We start from the raw sequence: 20,433 nt of genomic DNA on the forward strand, positions 1-20,433 counted from the left end.
GTATTTGCCTCCTTCCCGCCAGCCTCCCCCTACTGTTATCCCTTAGTGTCCCTTTTCCCTCCTCAGAATGAATGACACCCCTAAGGCTACGATTACTGGGCTACGCTCTGATTTGCATCATTCAATCGCTTCATCATGCTCTAGTAGTAAATGATTGCTGACTTGCTGAATTCCGACGCGCAGCGCTTGGCCGCTCCGACCGTATTCATTTCGCAACTATTGTCATCTCCTTCCCTTGAGACAAATCTCACGAATTGAACCGTTTTGGAAACATTTCTGATCTAGCAGGAATAACTTCCGTGCATTGAACCAATCGGCATCTCTTACTCGTTGCGCTGTATCATTTAGACGTCTCCGTTACGACTCTCGGAGCGGATCAACCCAGGAACAAAAGTGTGCTTGCGATACCTTACTTGTTTTCCATGACGATTTTCTCTCGGATCTATAGTTCAAGATGTTTTGGCGCTTCGGGGGATACGCGAGTGTCTCCGCTATTGATACCCTGCTCGACAAGCCTGATGTCAGTCTCGAAGAGCTGTTGGACGAGTCAGAGTTGATCCAGGAGCTCAAGCAACATAATACAAAACTCATAGAATATCTACGAGAAGATAATGTCTTGAAACGCCTGATGGACTACGTGATTGCACCCAGCCTGGTGAACGAGGATGATGATGACGACGAGGACGATTCGAACGACTCTAATGCCCCTCAAACGAATAAAGATGCTTCAACCGAAGGAGAGAAGAAAGTCGACCCGCTGAAGGAGATCTTGGATCCTGAAGATCTGGACCGAGCTGAGAAGAACCGTCTGAAACATGCGTACATCGCGTGCGAAATTCTCTCGTCTGAAACATGGTCGATATTGGAGTCAATAATGGCGAACACAAGCTACCTGCGCGACTTTTGGGGCTTTGTGAGGAGACGACCATCTCTGGATCCTATCCAGGCGGGCTACTTTACGAAAGTCAACGAAACGTTGTTTGATCGAAAGACCAGTGAGATGCTGGAGTTCTTCAAGTCTTTGGAGGGTATAGTTCCGGCGATCCTCCAGCATGTCGACAATCCCATGGTCATGGACCTCTTGTTGAAGATTATCAGTCTGGAGAAGGCCGAAGGAGGCCAGGGAATTGTGGATGTGGGTTCATCAGAAAATAGTCCCCTGCATTTTTATGGTCCAGACTGACACCCATCGCAGTGGCTGAAAACACAGAACCTGATTCCTATTCTTTTGTCCTTCTTAACACCTGAACATCCAGCCTCCGTGCAAACCTCTGCAGGGGACTTTCTCAAGGCCATTATCACTATTTCGGCAAATGCGACTCAGAACGACCAATCCTGCATTGGACCCAATAGTCTCACTCGCCAGCTCGTCTCCGCGCAGTGCGTAGAGACTCTAATCACGGCCATGTTGCAAGGTGGAAATCCGTTGACAGTGGGCGTTGGTATCGTAATTGAAGTTATTCGGAAAAATAACTCGGATTACGACCCAGAGACCATCGGTGGCCCTGATTCGCCTCCTACGACATACGACCCTATCTATCTGGGCAACCTGCTACGGATTTTTGCCAAACATATACCGGACTTCATGGCACTGATTCGAAGCTCCAAGCATACGATCAATGACAATGGAAAAGTACGAAGTGTGGAGAGAAGACAGCTTAGTTCTGCTTGGGGCGCTAAAATTGAGCCTCTCGGCTTTGACCGTTTCAAGACATGCGAATTGATGGCAGAGCTATTGCACTGCAGTAACATGGGTCTTCTGAACGAACCCGGAAGTGATGAATATGTCCGCCAACGCGATGCTGAACGAGAGAGACTGTTCCGCGAAGGTGCCTTCAATCCGCACAAAGACTCGTCTGCTCTCGAAGGCAACGATTCCACCGCAGACTTTATCAATGGTTCTGTTATTGACTCCGGCTCCCCTGAGGATTCTCGAGTCATTGAAATTTCGAACGCTGGTGAGGATGGGTTCGAGGATGTCGATTCTTCTGGCGTCCTGGTCGACAAGGAGAAACTCGCTGAGAGAAAGGAACCTGATAGTCAGCAGACGGAGCCGGAAGTGGGTGATGAACCGAGAACATCAGCCACAATGGAAGACGAAGTAAAAGATGCCGGCGAAGCCAATGATCATGCCGAAGCTGAAATCGACACAAAAGAAGGAAACAGCTCCGACAGGGATCTCCCGTCTACAGTGTCTGACCTAACAGACCAACTCGATGCAATGGATTTGGGAGACCAACGGGCCTCCGAGGAAACCACGGCCCAGGAAGATGTCGGAAAGTCTGAGACTCTCCCCTCGAATGACTCGGATACTCCCTCTGCTGCACAAATGTCGTCCGACCCCGAAGCCGTACCAGCGCCTCTGTTCTCCAAAACCCAACAAGAGAAGGAACCAGTAGCGTCAACACCTGATACTGCTGGCCAGGTCGGGAATGCTCAAGATTCCACGAACCCTGAATTAGAATCGGTGCCCTCAGACACCGATGCTGAAGACGTGCGGGCACACATCAATTCCTACGTTCAGCTCGATCCGAACGGCCAGCCTGTCGTTGGTGATTACCTCAAAATTATGTTTGTGAAGAATCAGGTCGTACCCACAATACTGGTAAGTTAGCCCGCGCGACATAGGCAATGACTCGGAATCTGACCCCTGCGTGTCCTAGGATTTCTTCTTCCGCTTTCCATGGAATAACTTCCTTCACAACGTCGTGTATGATGTTGTTCAGCAAGTTTTCAATGGACCTATGGAGCGCGGATACAACAGATGTCTTGCGATCGATCTTTTTGAGACAGGGCGCATTACGCAGGCGATTGTTGCTGGACAAAAACGAAGCGATGAAGCGCAGCGGACGCAACGCATCAGACTCGGCTACATGGGACATCTTACCCTCATTGCGGAAGAAGTCGTCAAGTTCAGCGAGCGTCATCCGCCCGAACTACTTTCTCCTACAGTGGTGGAAAGCGTCTTGAACCCGGAGTGGATCGATTACGTGGAGCAAACTCTTTCCGAGACGCGAGAGCGAGATAACGCAATCCTCGGCGGTGTACGACCAGATATGGCTATTGGGCACCGTCAGGGCCTGCTGAATCAAGGTCAAAGCATGAACGCTTCTTCAGCACTCGCCGAGGCTGGCTTGAATGGCGGCGTCAGCAATTCAGGCTTCCAAAACTTCGACATGAACCAGGGCAGTGTTTCTGGTGGCGCTTTTGGTCTTGGTGGCGGCAGCAGCTCTCTGCTGAGCGGCTTTGGAAGCTCCAGCGACGATGAGGATGAGGAAATGGAAGAACAAGACGACAGAAACTTAACCGAGCAATCCGCCGAAGGTGGTTCTGAAAATGTGGGTGATGATTTATTTACTGACGTTGACATGAACGATGCATGAGAGCTCGCACTCGAATTCTCCCCCAAATTACTCCGTACCCCCAGTTCTACTCCATTTCCACTTCCCCTCCCTGATCAATCTTGTCTCTCATCAAACGGTAGATGAAGACTGGCGCCGCAAAGGTGTTGATAATGAAGGAGATTTGAGGTCATTGGGGAACATAAGATAGAGCGTGTATCTTCAGCGCTTCTTGTCCATGTACAGACCCATTTCGGGGATGAATCCCCCGAGGTCCTGCGGCACCCGTCTGAACAGATGGTCTAGTCGGATATTTAGCCCTTTGGCTGCTTCTTCACGCATTGATATACAAACTTGATTTCATGCATCTCTAGAGGACCAGCTGCATTTGAATGATGGCCGATGATGGGTTGTGGACTTCTGGGTTTGTTCTCAATCCCTGAGTCACTCAGTTGTCTGGACACTGTTCTAGCCCGGATGACTTGACTCATGCAGACCCTCTTTCGCCCTGCCTTCATAGTTGACTCTATCGCTTTTGCTGTAATACAAGCCACAGCACTTGCTGACGTCGTTATGAACTTAGGCATCTACGAACTCAACAAGTCAACCTATACCAATTCTTCCTCCACCTCCTGCTCCCCTCAGCCTCGGACCGTCTCGCGCGCGACGGCAGCTGGCAGCACGGCTTGCCGCCCAGAAACAGCAAGCTGCTGAAAATGGCGGCAATGAAGACGAGCCTCAAAACCAAACTAACCAGCATGAGAATGGCGATGTTCAGTGGCCATCCAACCCTTTTGTGATTGCGGGCTTGGACGATGACGGTGATGGTACGGACTCGCCTTCCCGAGCCGCTTTTCCCTCCAGCGACTTTCCACATACGCGCAAGGATGAGCCTTTCTCATCGCCTACTTTTCCCGAATCTGGCTTCAGCCCACCGGATTCGATGTCCACTAATTCCTCCGATGATGACGGGGAAGGCAGGGTAGATATGAGGCGCAAGGAACGTGTTCCCCTGGAAGTTGATGACGATGAGGATGACATGGGCGAGATGGTCGGTCCCTCACTTGGTTCTGAAATGCTCGACTCAGATGAAGAGGACGAAGCTATCATGAACGAATCTCTAGGATACCCAGATCTCGGGCCTGGCCGCTACAGGAGCTTCCGAAGATCACAGTTCGGTCCGTCTCCTTTCGGGGACGACGATGACAATGACAGCAGTGACGGAGAAGATGATGGACTGGTCGAAATCTTAGTTCCTGGGAGAAAGTCTTCCACGACTTGACCACGGATGGATATGGCCAAGATTGTCCTCTAGAATTTGTTGTCTGCGCTGGTTTGCTGTGCATTTCATTTCCTGGCGGTAATTGTGTTTGGCATTCTGGGACGCATGGACTATTTCTTTCTCTTTTTCATGACGATGTACACTATCTGAATGTGCATGACCTTGTATACTGTCGACAGCGGAATAGAGATGGCCTTCTCTAAACAGGAAGATCTTGGCATTAGATTACCTCCATGTGGCCGTGCCCTGTTCTGAATGGTGATATCTGCTTCTAGCGACTGACCAGTGTCGTCGCAAGCGCAACATTACCGGCGTTTCTTTTCCCACTTAAATGCCTCTATGTTTGTTGATATAGCCTGCTGTCTTTTCGTCTCTTCTCTTTACTGGACTTTGTACGATAATCCAGCGGAATCAATTCATTGATTTTTGCGGAGTATATTGTCAGAATTTGACACTCTATGATTGACGGCTATAGGGCTAAAGAACTAAAAACAAACGTCTAAATCCAAAATTATAAGAATGTATTGTAGAGCAATCAATTCTGGCCGTCATGTCTATACCTATTCCACGGGCTGTTGTTTGCTTGCTTCCATGACTTTGAGACGCCCCAAAAAAAGTGGGACGCCGCATTTCATCATCCCAATTGCCCCTCCGAACAATTAATTGTATGAGCTCTCCTTGTCCATCGTCCACGTCGCCACGATCTTAGACTTTCCCTTGAGAACAGCTGCGAGGGTCGCGAGGGCTGCCTAGTCGGGTAGAGAGGGAAAGATTCGCTAGTTGGTTTGAGCACCATGACGGACAGTGGTGATCGTTCAGCGTTGCTGCCACCGGGGTAGGTTGAAAGCTCGAATTGTCGTGTTTTGCTATGCTGCATAAAATCATTCTCGCGGCGATGACACTTTATCTTCATATACAATCCTATAGCTTCTGTTTGAGGGGGAAGTAGGAAGCTGGATGTCTCTATTCTTGATGGCGCACTCTTGCCCTTCCGCTTTCGCATTTTGATGGGACAAACCCTTTTTCATTATCTCTCTTTGTTTCTGATTCATATCGCCCAAAGTTTGTCACTATGTCTAATGAAAGCGTCTAGGGCAACTGGTGATGAGGACCTAGAGAAATGGATCACACTCGTGGAATGGATGACTAGCAATGGCGGCTACCTGCACGAAAGTGTTCAGATCGCCAAAGACGAGCAACGAGGTGTTCATTTCAATGTCAAGAAAGACTGGAAAGATGGTGTCGCAAAGGACACGCATATCATCAAGATCCCAGTGGCCGCAACGATGTCGTACCTCAACCTTGTCGAACATCCTCTTCCAGCCGACAAGCAAGGCAATGGGACGGCCACTTTCTCTGCTCATGGGGTGCAGCTTCCGCGCGATTTCGTCGATGCTGTTGGACCCCATGAGTCTTCTATTTTCTTCTTGATCGGGCAGTATCTGAAGGGCTCAGAAGGGTTCTGGTTCCCGTATATTCGGACGCTTCCTCAGCCACTCTCCCTGACTACGCCATTGTATTATGAGGGGGGTGATCTGCGGTGGTTGGATGGGACGAGTCTGGCGCCGGCTAGAGAGCAGAGGATGGGGGTGTGGAAGGAGAAGTACAAGAATGGGATTACTGAGCTTCGGAAGGCCGGCTTCCAGGATGTTGATCAGTACACATGGTATGTGTAGACTGTTGGCCACCTCCTTTCTCTATTTGATTCTAGCTACTTGGCGCTACCCTGCAAAATAGTGTATTAACGAATCCCACGATAGGGACCTCTACCTCTGGTCTTCGTCCATTCTCGTGTCGCGGGCGTTTTCAGCCAAGGTGCTTGCCGAGGCAGTTACTGATGTGGAGCTGCCTGAAGATGGTGTGTCAGTGCTCCTGCCCTGCATTGACTTGATGAACCATCGGCCTCTTGCAAAGGTAGAATGGCGTGCTGGGAAGCAAGACGTAGCCTTTGTGGTGCTGGAAGACGTTGGCTCCGGGCAGGAAATCTCGAATAATTACGGGCCTCGCAATAACGAACAGTGTAAGTCGCAAGTGGAATGACCATATAACAGATTGAAAACTAACCTCATCCCAGTGATGATGAACTATGGCTTTTGCCTTCCAGATAATCCATGCGATTATCGGATCGTCAGCTTGCGAGAACCTCCAGGTAGCCCTCTCGACCAAGCCAGATCATATCAGCAACAGATGTATCCCGAGCGACCCAAGGCCACAGAGAATCATTACTACGTGTTCAATATCTTCTATCCTCTTCTTGCACCAGACACTGCCATGGAACATTCAATCTTCTCGCCAGCCCTTTTCAATGCCGTTTCCGTACTTGGCGCGAATAACAGGGAGCTAGAGACCCTTGAAATCACCGAGCAGGACATCCGAATCTCAGATGCATATGGCAACTCGCGGACGATCCTAGCCGCTCTCAGTCAGATAATCATTGAATTAATCACACATATTGTGAAGTTGAGGTCTTCATCGGAAGGCCTGGGAAATCCCGAAAACATCAAACAGACACATGCGAAGATCTACCGCGACAGTCAGATCCGCCTGTCCGAGACAGCTCTCGTTATTGCTGCCTGGACGCTCAACCGCGCACGGCAACATGATTATGATGGAAGCTGGGAAGCAACCAAGCGTTTGCTTAGCACTCATATGGCTCGTTTACCTGCGAAGAATTTCTCCGACGAGGTCAAGTCCCGTATACAAGTCAGAATTCTTGAACGGAAATCGCTCCTTGCGAACAACGGCGAACTTTTTACCTTGAAAGAATTGTCCAGCGTTCTTCCTGCTGAGATACAACGGCCTTGCAAAGTGTTCTTCCAAGAGGTCTTGAGAAACTCTGAGAAGGCAATACCCGTGCTGGAAGGAAGCGACGAGGATTCGCCTTTTGCCTTCCCAATGTTCTTGTGTTTCGTGGTTGCCGCCCACAAGAACACATCGGCTGATAAATCACGACTTTCCGCAAGACTGTCTACATGGGCTAGCTTTCTACTTGAGAAGTATCCACCGCCCCCAGAAGATGTGGCATGGATGCTGGAGGATGAGGAAGATGAAAAGATGGTCAGCTTGTTCGACGACATGCTCGACCAGATGAGGGATCAGATTCCAGACATCTTCTCCAATCTAGCTTCGTTCACCGGAGACTGGAAAACAGATAACTGGTGGCTCTCTCCGAACTGGTTGCGATGGGCCTGGATGGCTACAGAGGAGGAATGTGTGCAGGCGCCTGAAGATCCCTTGGCCTTGTTACGATCAGGAGGACCAGGTCAAGGCTCGCTGATGCTGTCTACAGTGACTTATCTGTATATTCCGCAATAGATCGTAGTGGAATCAGAAAATCAAGAATGCTGGAAATCTTAATAGTAACCCATATATGACTAAGCGTAGAGCACGTGACTACTACGGACCAATCAGCGGGTCGCCAAAGGCGGATATTCAGCAAGCGCAGGAATTGCCGCGCCGTGAAGCTCAACGACGGTGATCATCCCCAATTGACCTTCCACCTCTCTCCTCGAGACAATCCCTCTATCCCGTGTCAATTCCCAGCAACTGGGCCATCTACCACCATGATATCTCGAGCGGCGGCTCCGTCGCCTTCCTCAATCGCCAACCTCTCCTCCCGCTCTCTCCGCGTTCAGGGTTCGGCTGCCCGCTCCTTCGCCAGTGTCCAGGACACCACACACCCCGTACGGCATCATGGCGGCCTGCGGGACCAGGACCGGATATTCACAAATCTTTACGGACATCATGGCGCTGATTTGAAGTCGGCAATGAAGTTTGGAGACTGGCACAGGACTAAGGACATTGTTTTGAAGGGTCATGACTGGGTACGCTTGTCCTTTGCAGCCACCGAGGACATTCTGTGGTCATGCACTCGTTTGCCGGGTTATACTGGACTTTGAGGCTAATGTGTTGTGCTTAACTTCTCTGCAGCTGATTTCCGAGATCAAGGCCTCTGGTCTACGTGGTCGTGGTGGCGCTGGTTTCCCCTCGGGTTTGAAATATGTAAGTCCTCCACCGTGCCAATACGGTGAACCTCGGGAAACCCATTAATCTCTTATCTGCATTAGTCTTTCATGAACTTCAAGGACTGGGATAAGGATCCCAGACCCCGATACCTGGTCGTTAACGCCGATGAGGGTGAACCGGGTACATGCAAGGACCGTGAGATCATGCGCAAGGATCCCCACAAACTGATCGAGGGTTGCCTCGTTGTCGGTCGTGCGATGAACGCCAACGCCGCCTACATCTACATCCGTGGTGAATTCTACCACGAAGCAACCGTCCTCCAGCGGGCCATCAACGAAGCCTACCAGGCTGGTCTCATCGGTAAGAACGCCTGCGGCACAGGCTACGACTTCGATGTTTACATCCACCGCGGAATGGGTGCCTATATCTGTGGTGAGGAGACCTCTCTCATCGAGTCGATCGAGGGCAAAGCCGGCAAGCCTCGCCTGAAGCCCCCCTTCCCCGCCGCCGTCGGTCTGTTCGGCTGCCCCAGCACCGTCACCAATGTTGAGACCGTCGCCGTCTGCCCGACCATCATGCGCCGTGGAGCCAGCTGGTTCTCCTCGTTCGGCGCCGAGCGCAACTCTGGTACCAAGCTGTTCTGTATTTCCGGTCACGTCAACAATCCCTGCACGGTCGAGGAGGAGATGTCCATCCCTCTGCGTGAGCTGATCGACCGTCACTGCGGTGGTGTGCGTGGCGGCTGGGACAACCTCCTCGCCGTCATCCCCGGTGGCTCCTCCACTCCCGTCATCCCCAAGTCCATCTGCGACAACCAGATCATGGATTTCGACTCCCTCAAGGACTCCCAAACCGGTCTGGGTACTGCCGCCGTCATCGTCATGGACAAGTCCACCGACATCGTCCGCGCCATCTCCCGTCTGTCCAAGTTCTACAAGCACGAGAGTTGCGGCCAGTGCACCCCCTGCCGCGAGGGAAGCAAGTGGACTGCCCAGATGATGGAGCGCATGGAGAAGGGCCAGGCCCGCGAGCGCGAGATCGACATGCTCCAGGAACTCACCAAGCAGGTCGAGGGCCACACAATCTGCGCCCTGGGCGAGGCCTTCGCCTGGCCCATCCAGGGCCTCATCCGCCACTTCCGTCCCGAGCTGGAGGCCAGAATCAAGGAGTACGAGCGCGAGCTGGGCGCGAAGCCCTTTGCCGGTGGCTGGCACCCGGACAGCAGGGCCGAGGGCAAGTTGATCTCCCCTGGCATGTAAAATTACCATAAACCATTCCATACCTTTTCTCATCTTTGATCCCATCCCGCGACGATAAAAATGGTTTCTCATTTCCCCGTCGCCTACTTTCCACGCAACCATTACCGGGATATAAAAAAAAGATATGGTAAACATACATCCTTAGACCCGCCCGTCGCAAAGCCATGGAGTGATTTGTGTTTCATGTCCGCGTATAACCTCTATCTTTCTTTTCTCCTGCTTCTGCTCTGTTTACGTTCAGTCATGTACAGATTTCTGGTAGCAATTCGAATAATCTCATATGTTGAAGTATTTTGGATCTTTTGAACAATCGTATTCGAGTAGATAAGCGTTCGGTTACATAACACTCGTGTCCGAGGAGAAAAGCTATCCAACAAGGGCTACGGAGTATTCCCACATACCAGCCAGATAGCGGCCTAAGTATAGCTGCAACGACTTCAAATAGTTCGTCATTTCTTCCTTGTAAAGGCTGCACAGCTAGCAAGAAAACCAATCAACCTCTTGAAGCAAATTAGATAATATCATCTTGTCTGACCGGCAGAAAAAGCAACCATATTTCGACCCATTCACTGCTCCCTCACATTTTTCAGCTCAAAGTCGTTTTGTGTCAAGCAAACGTCAACCAGAAAACCTCCATCTCAGGTATCCGAGTTAGCCTCGTTCTCATCTCCGTGTGCCTCCTTGTTCTCGCTTGCAGCCTTCTGAGTCTCCTTCTCCACCCGTTTCTGATCCAGCTTGGTGAGTCTTGCCAGACGCCATTTCATGCCGCGGTGGTACTCCACCCACAGCAGGCCTAGGCCAACCAGCATCAACAAGCCCCAGAAGACGAAGCACCAGCCCCAGCCCATGGCGCTGAGCATATGGTCAATAACAGCGGCGCCGACAGCTCCCAGCCAGCATCGAACGAGGTTAGATGCCGCAGACGCGGTAGACGCTCGGTCTGGGAACAGATCCACCATGAGCGTGTTCAGAGTGTTGAGGGAGGCGATGAAGCTGAATCCGATGATGAACTGCAGGACAAGTGGTGCCGCCAGCGGCGCTCCCTGCTGAAGGACCCAGCCGTACGGGATGAAGGCAGCTACACCGAGAGCCATGAGGGGAAAGAAAGCCTGTAGACGAGCCTTCTCGATAGGGAAGCCCCGCAAATCGTCACCCTTCTTTCGATCCACTGGCATGCCTATTTTATGAGCAATACGGCGATAGTTGAAATCCAGCAGCTTGCCGTTGAGAATGGCTGCGATGCATGAACCCACTCCGAGAGGACTACGATTTCATGAAACAGATATGGTCAGCACATCCTAGTAGTCCGACAAGCCATTTACAGGGACAGATCAACAATGGAGAACTTACATGTAGCAAAGACCAATTTGAAGGTCATTGAAGCCATACAGCTTGCCAAAGAGGTTGGGTGTACTCGTCAAGAGCGCAGTGTTAGCCAACATGGCCAGTCCGACATAGGAGACCACGATGAATGCATCTTTTTCCAGCAAGATAGCGAAAGCCTTGAGTGGATTGGGAAACGAAAGCTTCTGATGTTCGCGTGCTTGGTTGAGATTCGCTCTCTGCTCCTGATGAGCGAGGCGTTCTTCGGCTGTCATCTTCTGTAGTCGGCGACGTGCGGCCAAGTACTGAATGACAGACATCCTCCACCATTGATCGGGAGGGACACTGCCATTCCCGACGATATTGCGATTAGTCTCTGGCATTGTGATCATGAACACCACCAGGTAGCTACCACTGATGATAACCAGGAACCAGAAAACACTTCTCCAACCGAGAAACTTGGCCAAAATACCTCCAATGACAGGCCCGAGAGCCGGCGCCACCATAACACCCGCAGACACAGGTCCAATGAAGCTTCCTCTCTCCGCCGCCGTTGCAATGTCCGCTACAACTCCATAGCCAAAGGCAATGGTGCCACTGCTACCCGCGCTTTGGATACAGCGAAGAACCATCAGCGCCACGTAGCTATTCTGCAATGCGAGGCCGATGTTAGCAGCCAGGTAGACAGTGAAAGCAAGAATGTATGCCGGACGACGACCTCCCGAGTCGGCAAAAGTGCCGATGAAGCTCGGAGCCAGACCCTGCAAGATCAGGTACGTAGTGATAGTGAGATTGATCAAAGCCGTGGTGAGATGGTAGTTTTTAACAAGCGTCGGCATGACAGGGAAATAGATCTGGGCGGAAAGAGGAGAGAAGAACGACGCCATGGAGATCATGAAGACGATGAAGCGCTTCTCATTCTTGCTAAAGGCCGAATGAGCTTCACCGTCGGTTTCGCCGTCTGCCTGTAGGGTCGTGGCCTTCTGAGCTTCAAGAGCAGAAGGATCCGAGCCTGAGGACACCTCTGCCGGCTTCTCGACATGGTACTGGATCACATTCTCGCTGTCGTTGGAAGAAGAGGACGGCGCGACTCTCTCCTGGATTTCGCGCACTCCGCCAGACATTGTGGATGAATTCGATACTTGTGCGATGGCTACAAGAATGACATTAGCCCTCAGAAGGAAACACAGACGCCGAGCCAGGACAAGGGTACATGCATCTGCTTCGCTGTATTGCGTTAATTCCCGGTCTTTCTCTCCTTCTCTGCTTCCACCCCTTTCTTGAAAGAGGCAAGGATAGATCTACCCTCAAGGACAGTGTTCTCGTATAGAGAAAGGCCGGGTACTTGTATAGGTTGGCAAATCCGACTGGTTATGTTGCGCTCTTGAAGTACGTATCCAGGTCGCTGACTGGCAAAGGAGACAAACGGCGATGCACCTAGCCAGGCCAGGACAGCGAGGAAAGGCTTTAGCAAGAAGACAAGACAAGACAAGACCAAGTGAGAGAGAATGTGTGTTCTCCTCTCGGTTGAAGCTCTGTGTCGCCTTTGCGCAACGGGGACCGGTATCACTAGCCAGAACCCCAATCAAGACAAAAGCCGGAACCGGGCCTGAAAGCCTGAACCGGGGTTCGACCACTGCTCTTTCCTCTTTCTCTGTTTTCATAATGAGCACAGAATGACGAGCAAATCAGGCAGGCACGATTCATGATCACCTGAAGCATCTATTGAGGCATCTATCCTAAGGTACACGAGATACACACTAGAAACACCATGCTTGATTAGATCTAACAGTAAAACAGGGTAGTGAGATACACGCAAAAGAGTAGGAAAAACACGACTTCGTAAAACTGACTCAGTTCCCTTTCTGGATGATCCGCTGCATGCTGTCTTTCGAATCCAAGTAGTAGCGTAGAGAACCCACTCGCAGGCAGAGCTGCCGTAGCAACAACTGGCACATCCAAGAAAGCGAAAGTGAGTGAGGAGAACCAAAGTAAATGTCATCAAGTCTCCTCAATGGCCACAAATGCACACATATCTTTCATAATACAAACGACCTCCTTGCTTTTTTCCCACTTCAATAACCTCCAGCCATGATAGTATTGTAGTACCTCCGACTCATCTCTGCTGTTTGCATGATGCGCGCATCGCCAGTCAGAGGTAGGTTCAGCACAGAGGGCAACTCGATTGCCTGTCGTTCGTCAGTTATATTTGAATTGAGAGACAACAGTAGCGTTGAGACAGATGCGGTACTTACGCTGACGTCCTCACGTGTAGTCCAACCGGCTACGGCTCGGCTCATTTCCTTGAAGGCGACTCTAGCCTCCAACCCTTCCACTCCAGACCCCTTGCCAATCGTCTCACCCATCGTTACAAGCGCATTAACTAAGCGGCTCAGCCGACTAGGATCACGCTTTCCATTCTTGGCAGTGACAAGGCGCAGGAAATCGTCGTATATTCCACCGCCGCTCGACCAGCCTTGGACCTTGCGTTCTGGTCCCTCGCCGAAGCCCGAAATCAAGGCCTCCAGAGTGGTGTAGTCCCGTTCAATAACCGCAGTTGGTCCCGCGACGCGGCAGAAAGTGGAGTGCGCATCATTCCAGTTCTTACCACGGATGAGACAATCCACCTCTCGGGCGGCATCGCCACTATCACGAGCAGACAAAGCCTTCGCACCCCAGATCCAGGCCTCGGGAAGCTGCAACTCTGTGGTGAGATACTGCCAGGTGGCATCTGGTGCGCCCTCTGCAGTCACTGGGTCGGGTAAGGAGGATGCGAAGCGTGCCAACGTTTCCTTGACAGCACGTTCACGATCCGACGCTTGAGAGAGATGGAGCAGAACAAACAGTGCTTGCCCAAGCTCCCCACTAGAACTAAGCTCCCAAGCGTAATCCCACACCAATTGGTCAGCCCGCAACGCGTTGATCTTGAAACTGTCGTGTTGTCCGACAGCGGCCGTGAGTAGCTGATACAGCTGGAACGGTAACCGGTTAGAGAGTTTGTCACCCGTGACAGACTCAGGAAGCAGGGCAGCCGGGAATTCGACTGCTGGCAAATCAGGACTCTCGGTAGCAGCAGTAGTACCCGAGTAGACCTTCAGTAGGACCCAGAGAGGAGATTCCCGACCCAGAGTGTCCGATGCGGCACGCGACATAACATCTCCCTCCAGGCGGGATGCAGGGTAAGGAAACGCAAATTCGTCCCCGCTCCTCAATTCTTTGGCGAATTTCAGAACGGCGTTTTCGATAGGCTCGTCATCGGCAATACCATACCACAAACGAAGACCAAATGCTTGGAACCAGTCCAGCTCGAATCGCTCAGTGAAGGAAAATGTAGATGCGCGATCCTCCAAGGCGCCACCGGACTTGCCCTCACTGCGGAGTGAGTTGCCAGCGAGAAGCTCGTACAGAGCTCGGATCGGTTCGGTCATCTCGGAATAGACGTTGTGCTGGCGCCACATCTCAATCTGTCTCGCCATGTCTGATCTAGTTGTGGCATCTCGACCAATTTGCGAGACCAGTGTAGCCAGATGAAGATTTTGGCTCGCAATCAGAACTTTGCACGCCTCTTCGACTCGGTGAGAACACAAAAGGTGGACAGCTCGTTCCTCAGAAGATTCAATCTTATCCAGGTCATGAGCGTGTCTCTCGCGCACGATGCTCTCCCATAGGCGACTGAGTCGGTCTTTCTTGATGCGTTGGAGGTACTTGGGGCGGAGTTGAGGCGGCACCCCAGCAGAGATATCATCTTCAATCTCATCGTTGAACAAGATGTTGGCCAGCTGCCAGATGAGTCTTTCCTGGTCCGACTGTGTGGAGCTCAGCGATGTCTGTGTGAACTGTCCAAAATCGGCCTTAGCCAGACGAGCGAAAGGAATGCCTTCAATGCGCTGAATGTGAGATTGCTTTCTTTGGGCGTCAACCATCCCGCTGGGCTACGACTCCGTCAGTATGCGAAATATCCTAGGAGTGTACAGAAATCGGTTCATACCTCGCTGTCTTTCTTGAACACCATCACCTTAATGTCTCTCTCTTCGCTGGTGACAGAAAACTTTTCCTCCCAACGGGTACCTGTCTGCGGAGAAACTTCCGCCATGTCGTTCCTGGCGCAAATAATTGAATCCATCGGGCCCCAGCGCGGCTTGAAGGAGTGGTGAAAGGCCAGGTCGTCTTTGTTTAATTCATTCGATTCGCCAGCGAAGGTTTTGGGTTGCTTGTTATAAGGCCACTATGAGTTGAAGAAGAGGATTAGTCAATATTCCACTATAAATCAGTTGTGATTTGACTATCTGTAATGACCGCGTGCAGCGGACAACGTCTAAAATACATCATCCCAAACAAGCAAATCATAAAGGCAAACAACAGATAGCAATGAATCAAGGGAGTCAAACCTCAAAACCTTTCGGCTGCTCCTTCAGAGGAGATTGCCCCTGCTGCTTACGCGGCTGCTGGAACAAAGAGTTCATCAGATCGATGCTCGTGGCGAATCCTTTCTGTCGGTTGTCGATAACAGATTTCTTCGGCGTGTCGTCGTGAAGAGGTCGGTCTGTAAAGGCATTTGCTTGTATTTCGCGCAGTGCATCCCGGTTTTGCTTCCTTGGACTAATTGTCCGCTGCAGCTGTTCGGCCCAGTCTCCGCTAAGGTTCAGACGCGCCTTTGAGGGAGTTTCCCAAGGTCTCAACGAGGGTTGGGTGTTGTCAAGGTAGCTGTCCATACTGTTGGCATCGTCGTGCTCCACGGTATGATCAAGGTTGGGAAAGGTGCCCGCCATATCCATTTCCTCACCTTCATCGAATTCAACATCTGATTCGCCAGACTGCTGGCTCTCGGTGACATCGTCGCCATCCTGCTCAGTAGTTGAACCCGTGGAGCCGTCCCCTAAAAAAGACTCATCTTCGTCCACAGAAGCCTCGTCCTTGTCTCCGATTGTTTCCATTACTTGATTACCAAACGCCCCCGGAACCATCTTGCGCTTCTTGAAATCGAAAGTGTCGTCCTCGACCCCGGCCACAGATCCAACAAAGGAGTCGTCAGTTGTGTATGTGGAGGTTGGCTCCGAGCCCACAGTGTTCGCGAGATTGGCGGGAGTCTGGGCCTTCGGAGTCGGAGTGTCAGGAGCAGCACTCAAAGTGCTTTGGTTGAGGCTCTCACCTTCATCATCGCTATCATAATCAAGGCCATAGGTGGTGAAGTGCGGGACCTTGAAGATCCATGTCCCCGTCTCCGTCTCGTAGTCGATAAACTCAGTATTGTGCACCTTTCTCAGACGGTCGACGTGTTTCTCGAAAAGAGGCCCGCTTGTGAGGGGTGAAGGTGACTTCTTATCCCTGCCTCTCGGCCACGAGTTTTCTATCCGTAGAATGGATGGCACGTTCAGACCCTTGCCCATTGGGGGCTTGATTGCTTCATCGGGGTACACCGTGATCTTACGCACGCCGATTTCCACAAGCCCACCGAAAATCTGGTCCAGGTCGATGGTCGTCAGATCGACAGGCTCATCAAAAGTTACCTGACCACAACGTTGACGGCCAACAGTGAAGCCAACAACATGCTTGAGGTCTTCACGGCTCATCTTACTGAGCTCGGCACGGGATGGCTTCATCCAGTACTCGCCAGGTTTGGGGTCACTGCCAGGAACGAAGGGAAGTCTGTTGGAGCTGTCGGTGATGGCAGCATGCTCAGCGTCTTCTGGAACAGAGGGAAGATCCTTGCTACGAACAGATTCCATCTCCGGACGGGCAACCATGTCAGTAGACGCCTTTACGCCGTTGATTCCGTCGACACTTCCAGGCTTGCGAATCGAGCGCAGGAATCCAAGCTCCTCCGGGGTAGGTTCCGGGCTCTCAGATGCAACAGGAACGATTTCTCCACCAGTGGTGGCGTCAGGAGCCTTTGAAGATGAAGCATCGAAGCTCACTCGCTTCTTCATTTTGTCGGTCGTCTGAGTAGTATCCTCGCCATTAGTGATAGGAGCTGTGGGAGTGCTTGCGGGACGTGCGAACAGGTCGTTGCGCAAGGATCGATCGATGGTCAAGCGCTTCAGGCTTCCACTGGACAAGCGAGAAGTACCAGAAAGCGCACCGGGGGACAAGACACTGTCAGTCTCTGGGTCGAAGGTCTTGCGCAGGTTGCTTGTCGAAAAGCTCTTGCTAAAGCTACCCCGTCCAAGGCTGCCACCAACACTTCCGCGAAGGCTGCCGCCTAAGAGACTGCTGCCCAGGCCAGTAGGGGTGCTAGTAGTGCTGGAGGGTGATCCGTAAGTGGAGTAGGAAAATCCGTATCCCTGGCGCTTTGGGGGTGTGATAAGACGATTCGCCGCAGTTGGCGTAATCTTGTAGACGGGCAGTGGAGTGCGCTGTTTTTGCTTGATCGACGAAGAGAGCGGTGTGGCCAGGGGGCCAGGGCTTGGAGCACTAGGAGCAGGCAAGCCAGAGAAGATGGACTGATTGCCATACGGATTGCCATCGAGCAAAGAAGCCTGCAGACTTCCAGGAACAGGCTGCTGTGCCTGCTGCTGTTGCAGTGGTTGTGCCTGTTGGGTTGTACCGAAGAGGCTACTGGTGCCGAGGCCAGTCTGTTGTTGTTGGCCTTGAGTGTTGCCGAAGAGCGAAGAACCCGCGGTCTGAGCAGTTGTACCTTGGCCCCCGAACAGAGAGCTACCGGTACCAGTGCTGCCGCCGAAGAGGCTGGGCTTCTGTTGCTGCTGAGCTTGGCCACCACCAAACAGACCGCCTGTACCTGTCTGTTGATTCTGGGTCCCTCCAAAACCTCCGAATGCGCTGGTGCCTGTACCAGTGCCAGTCGTTCCCCCGCCAAACAGGCTCTTTTGGCCCTGCTGCTGATTGCCACCGAAAAGAGAACTTGTTCCAGTTTGCTGAGTATTACCCCCGAAAAGCCCACCACCTGTGGTCTGCTGCTGAGGCTGTTGAGCGTTCTGACCGAACAGGGAAGTGCCTGTGGTACCAGTTGTACCGCCACCAAAGAGGCCGGTGCCAGAAGGCTGCTGCTGTTGGGTAGTCGCGCCGAAACCGCCAAATAATCCCTTGTTCTGCGTCTGGTTCTGAGCCTGGTTCTGCTGCCCGAACCCACCAAACGCGCCCGTACCGCCAGTCTGCTGCTGACCGCCAAATGGAGAGGAGGTCGCGGCAGTACCACCGAACGGACTGGCCGTGCTGGTATTCTGCGTGCCGAATCCGCCGAACCCGGTGCCCGTACCGGTTGTAGCGGTGCCAGTACCTCCGCCGAACAAAGGCTTAGCTTGCTGTTGAGTGTTGCCACCGAATAACGAGCCTCCCGTTCCTGTTCCCGTTCCAAATCCAGTTGTTCCAGTTGGCGTTGAACCAAAGCCACCAGTCGTGGCAGTGGTACCGCCGAACAGGCTGGGCTGAGACGTTGTGGAGGTTCCTCCTCCAAAGAGGGAGGTCGCTGGTTTGGCGGCTCCAAACAGAGGGTTAGTGGAGGTAGAGCCAAATCCGCCAGTAGTCTGGGTCGTGCCAAATGCGGAGGGCGCGCTGGTGCCGGCGCCAAATGGCGAAGACGTACTGCCAAATCCAGTGGACGGTTGCGCCCCAAAACCGGATCCACCGAAAGCTGAGGTTCCAAAAGCCCCGGCCTGTCCGCTTCCGTTTCCGAACCTGCGACCCTGGTTATAGTCACCCAATCGCAGCTCCTCGAAGGAATATTTGCTGTATGGTTGCTGGAAAGAGATACTTTGATAGTGGTTGGTCACATTGGAACTGCTATCCTTCTCCGTGAAGGGACTGAATGGAGTGCTACCGGTTCCTTCACAGGGAGGCACTGCCTGTTGAAATGCAGTTCCTGTGCCACCGCCAAAGCCAGCAGTGCCTCCGAAACCGCCTCCTGTTCCGAAGCCACCAGTAGTACCGGTGGTGGTGGTGGTGGTGGTGGTGCCAAAGCCTCCAGCAGGCTTGTTGCCGAACAGTCCACCACCAGTTGTTCCAGTGCTTCCAAAGCCTCCAGTGGTTCCTGTAGTTCCTGTCGAACCGAAGCCACCAAATCCAGTACCGCCTGTGGTGGAAGTTCCGCCGCCGAAGAGACTACCACCGGTTGTTGTACCAGTGCCAAAACCGCCAGTGCGATTTTGGCTCCCGAATAGCGAGTTCTGTTGGTTTTGTGTATTGGTTCCAAAGCCTAGAAATAAATCCCATGTCAGTACCTGAAGATGAATCGCTCTTTGAAGAAAATGGCAAAGCATCAAGGATTGAAACAGTCCGTCCTCGGACAGGGATCCCATGAAGCCTTGGAAGCAATGATCCTGGACAACTCAACACACGCGAACCATATCAAGGAATCCAGAAGTAGAGAGTGCGCGACTTGGGCCCTTGAGTACGGGCTCATCTGGTATGTAACGCAACTACGGTCGCAGTCCACTTTCTAAAACTGCGAGACGACTCCAACCAAAGGAGCGCAGAACCCCGGGATCTGTCCAAGGATGGGACGCAGAGAAGAGAAGAACCGCTAAGCTGATGAACATCGTCATTGGGCACCTACCTCCGCCGGAACCAAAGCTACTGGAGGTGTTTCCAAACAGGCCACCGCCTGATGTGTTACCGCCACCAAAAGGGGACGAGGTGGATCCAAAGCCTAGATGACGGGGAAGATGCGGTCAGAGACTGTAGTCAAGCTGCGATTCCTTCTCTTGTGGCTACTGCGTCGCCCTTCGTCGCGAGTCATCCGCGGGGTGGTGGCGAGATCCAGTGGTTGTGAGAGACCGTCGCGGGTCGACGTCAAGTGGCACCAGCATAGTCCTGGACTGAGATCCCAAGCAAACGAGGCAAGACAAAGCAACTTATGAATGACGGGCGGGATATGGGTAATATCGCAGCACGACGATGGATCGCAAGACCTACCTCCTCCAGAAGTTGTACCACCAAAGCCAGAGCCGGCGCCGAAGCCAGAGCTCTGCTGGGTGTTTTGTCCAAATCCTCCGAAGCCACCGAAAGACATGATGATTGACGACTGTTCTTTTGAGGATTAAGGATTCATAAGTTGAGAAGCGACCGTTGACCGAGTTATTAGAGAGATGCTGAACGTAAATAAACGGTTAGAAAGAAGATCTATCGCGACACCTTCGCACGAAGTCGAAATTCGAAAAGATAACTTGCGAGTCAAAGTTGCTTCGACGCGCAAGAGGAGGGAAGCTCACAGAAAGTTTGTGTTTGTTTTAGCTTTTCTCTCGGATCGCTCGCTCTGCTTTTTCTAGGGGCGAAGAAGTCAACCCTAGCTTAAGACGGATTGTAAAAG

General features: G+C 52.1%; 6 protein-coding genes across 6 annotated transcripts, besides 3 other annotated features; 4 read left to right on the plus strand and 2 right to left on the minus strand.

Annotated features, from left to right (window-relative positions):
- Positions 1-454: 454 nt before the first annotated feature.
- On the plus strand, positions 455-3,383 carry NFIA_104960 (putative Sit4-associated protein (Sap185); the record flags this gene model as incomplete). The annotated part of the gene is made up of 3 exons (XM_001266904.1): positions 455-1,135; positions 1,196-2,605; positions 2,664-3,383. The coding sequence occupies 3 exons, from the start codon at positions 455-457 to the stop codon at positions 3,381-3,383; spliced, it is 2,811 nt and encodes a 936-aa protein (XP_001266905.1).
- A 531-nt stretch (positions 3,384-3,914) lies between these two features.
- NFIA_104970 (uncharacterized protein) lies at positions 3,915-4,623 on the plus strand (the record flags this gene model as incomplete). Its single annotated transcript, XM_001266905.1, is given in 2 exon segments — positions 3,915-4,025; positions 4,045-4,623. The coding sequence occupies 2 exon segments, from the start codon at positions 3,915-3,917 to the stop codon at positions 4,621-4,623; spliced, it is 690 nt and encodes a 229-aa protein (XP_001266906.1).
- A 794-nt stretch (positions 4,624-5,417) lies between these two features.
- On the plus strand, positions 5,418-7,938 carry NFIA_104980 (SET domain protein; the record flags this gene model as incomplete). The annotated part of the gene is made up of 4 exons (XM_001266906.1): positions 5,418-5,458; positions 5,717-6,289; positions 6,384-6,643; positions 6,698-7,938. 4 exons carry the CDS (start codon positions 5,418-5,420, stop codon positions 7,936-7,938), a joined length of 2,115 nt encoding a protein of 704 aa, XP_001266907.1.
- Positions 7,939-8,186: 248 nt separating this feature from the next.
- Positions 8,187-9,848, plus strand: NFIA_104990 (NADH-quinone oxidoreductase subunit NuoF; the record flags this gene model as incomplete). Its single annotated transcript, XM_001266907.1, has 3 exons — positions 8,187-8,447; positions 8,554-8,625; positions 8,691-9,848. The coding sequence occupies 3 exons, from the start codon at positions 8,187-8,189 to the stop codon at positions 9,846-9,848; spliced, it is 1,491 nt and encodes a 496-aa protein (XP_001266908.1).
- A 638-nt stretch (positions 9,849-10,486) lies between these two features.
- On the minus strand, positions 10,487-12,295 carry NFIA_105000 (putative MFS transporter; the record flags this gene model as incomplete). Its single annotated transcript, XM_001266908.1, has 2 exons — positions 10,487-11,111; positions 11,199-12,295. 2 exons carry the CDS (start codon positions 12,293-12,295, stop codon positions 10,487-10,489), a joined length of 1,722 nt encoding a protein of 573 aa, XP_001266909.1.
- Positions 12,296-12,646: 351 nt separating this feature from the next.
- Positions 12,647-12,666: a microsatellite.
- Positions 12,667-13,246: 580 nt separating this feature from the next.
- Positions 13,247-20,136, minus strand: NFIA_105010 (nucleoporin family protein; the record flags this gene model as incomplete). Its single annotated transcript, XM_001266909.1, has 6 exons — positions 13,247-13,360; positions 13,427-15,103; positions 15,160-15,396; positions 15,560-19,320; positions 19,681-19,773; positions 20,040-20,136. The coding sequence occupies 6 exons, from the start codon at positions 20,134-20,136 to the stop codon at positions 13,247-13,249; spliced, it is 5,979 nt and encodes a 1,992-aa protein (XP_001266910.1).
- Positions 19,055-19,078: a microsatellite.
- Positions 19,055-19,079: a microsatellite.
- Positions 20,137-20,433: the final 297 nt, after the last annotated feature.

The sequence above is a fragment of the Aspergillus fischeri genome, genomic scaffold (genome assembly GCF_000149645.3).
Source record: "Aspergillus fischeri NRRL 181 1099437636245 genomic scaffold, whole genome shotgun sequence".
NCBI lineage: Eukaryota > Fungi > Ascomycota > Eurotiomycetes > Eurotiales > Aspergillaceae > Aspergillus > Aspergillus fischeri.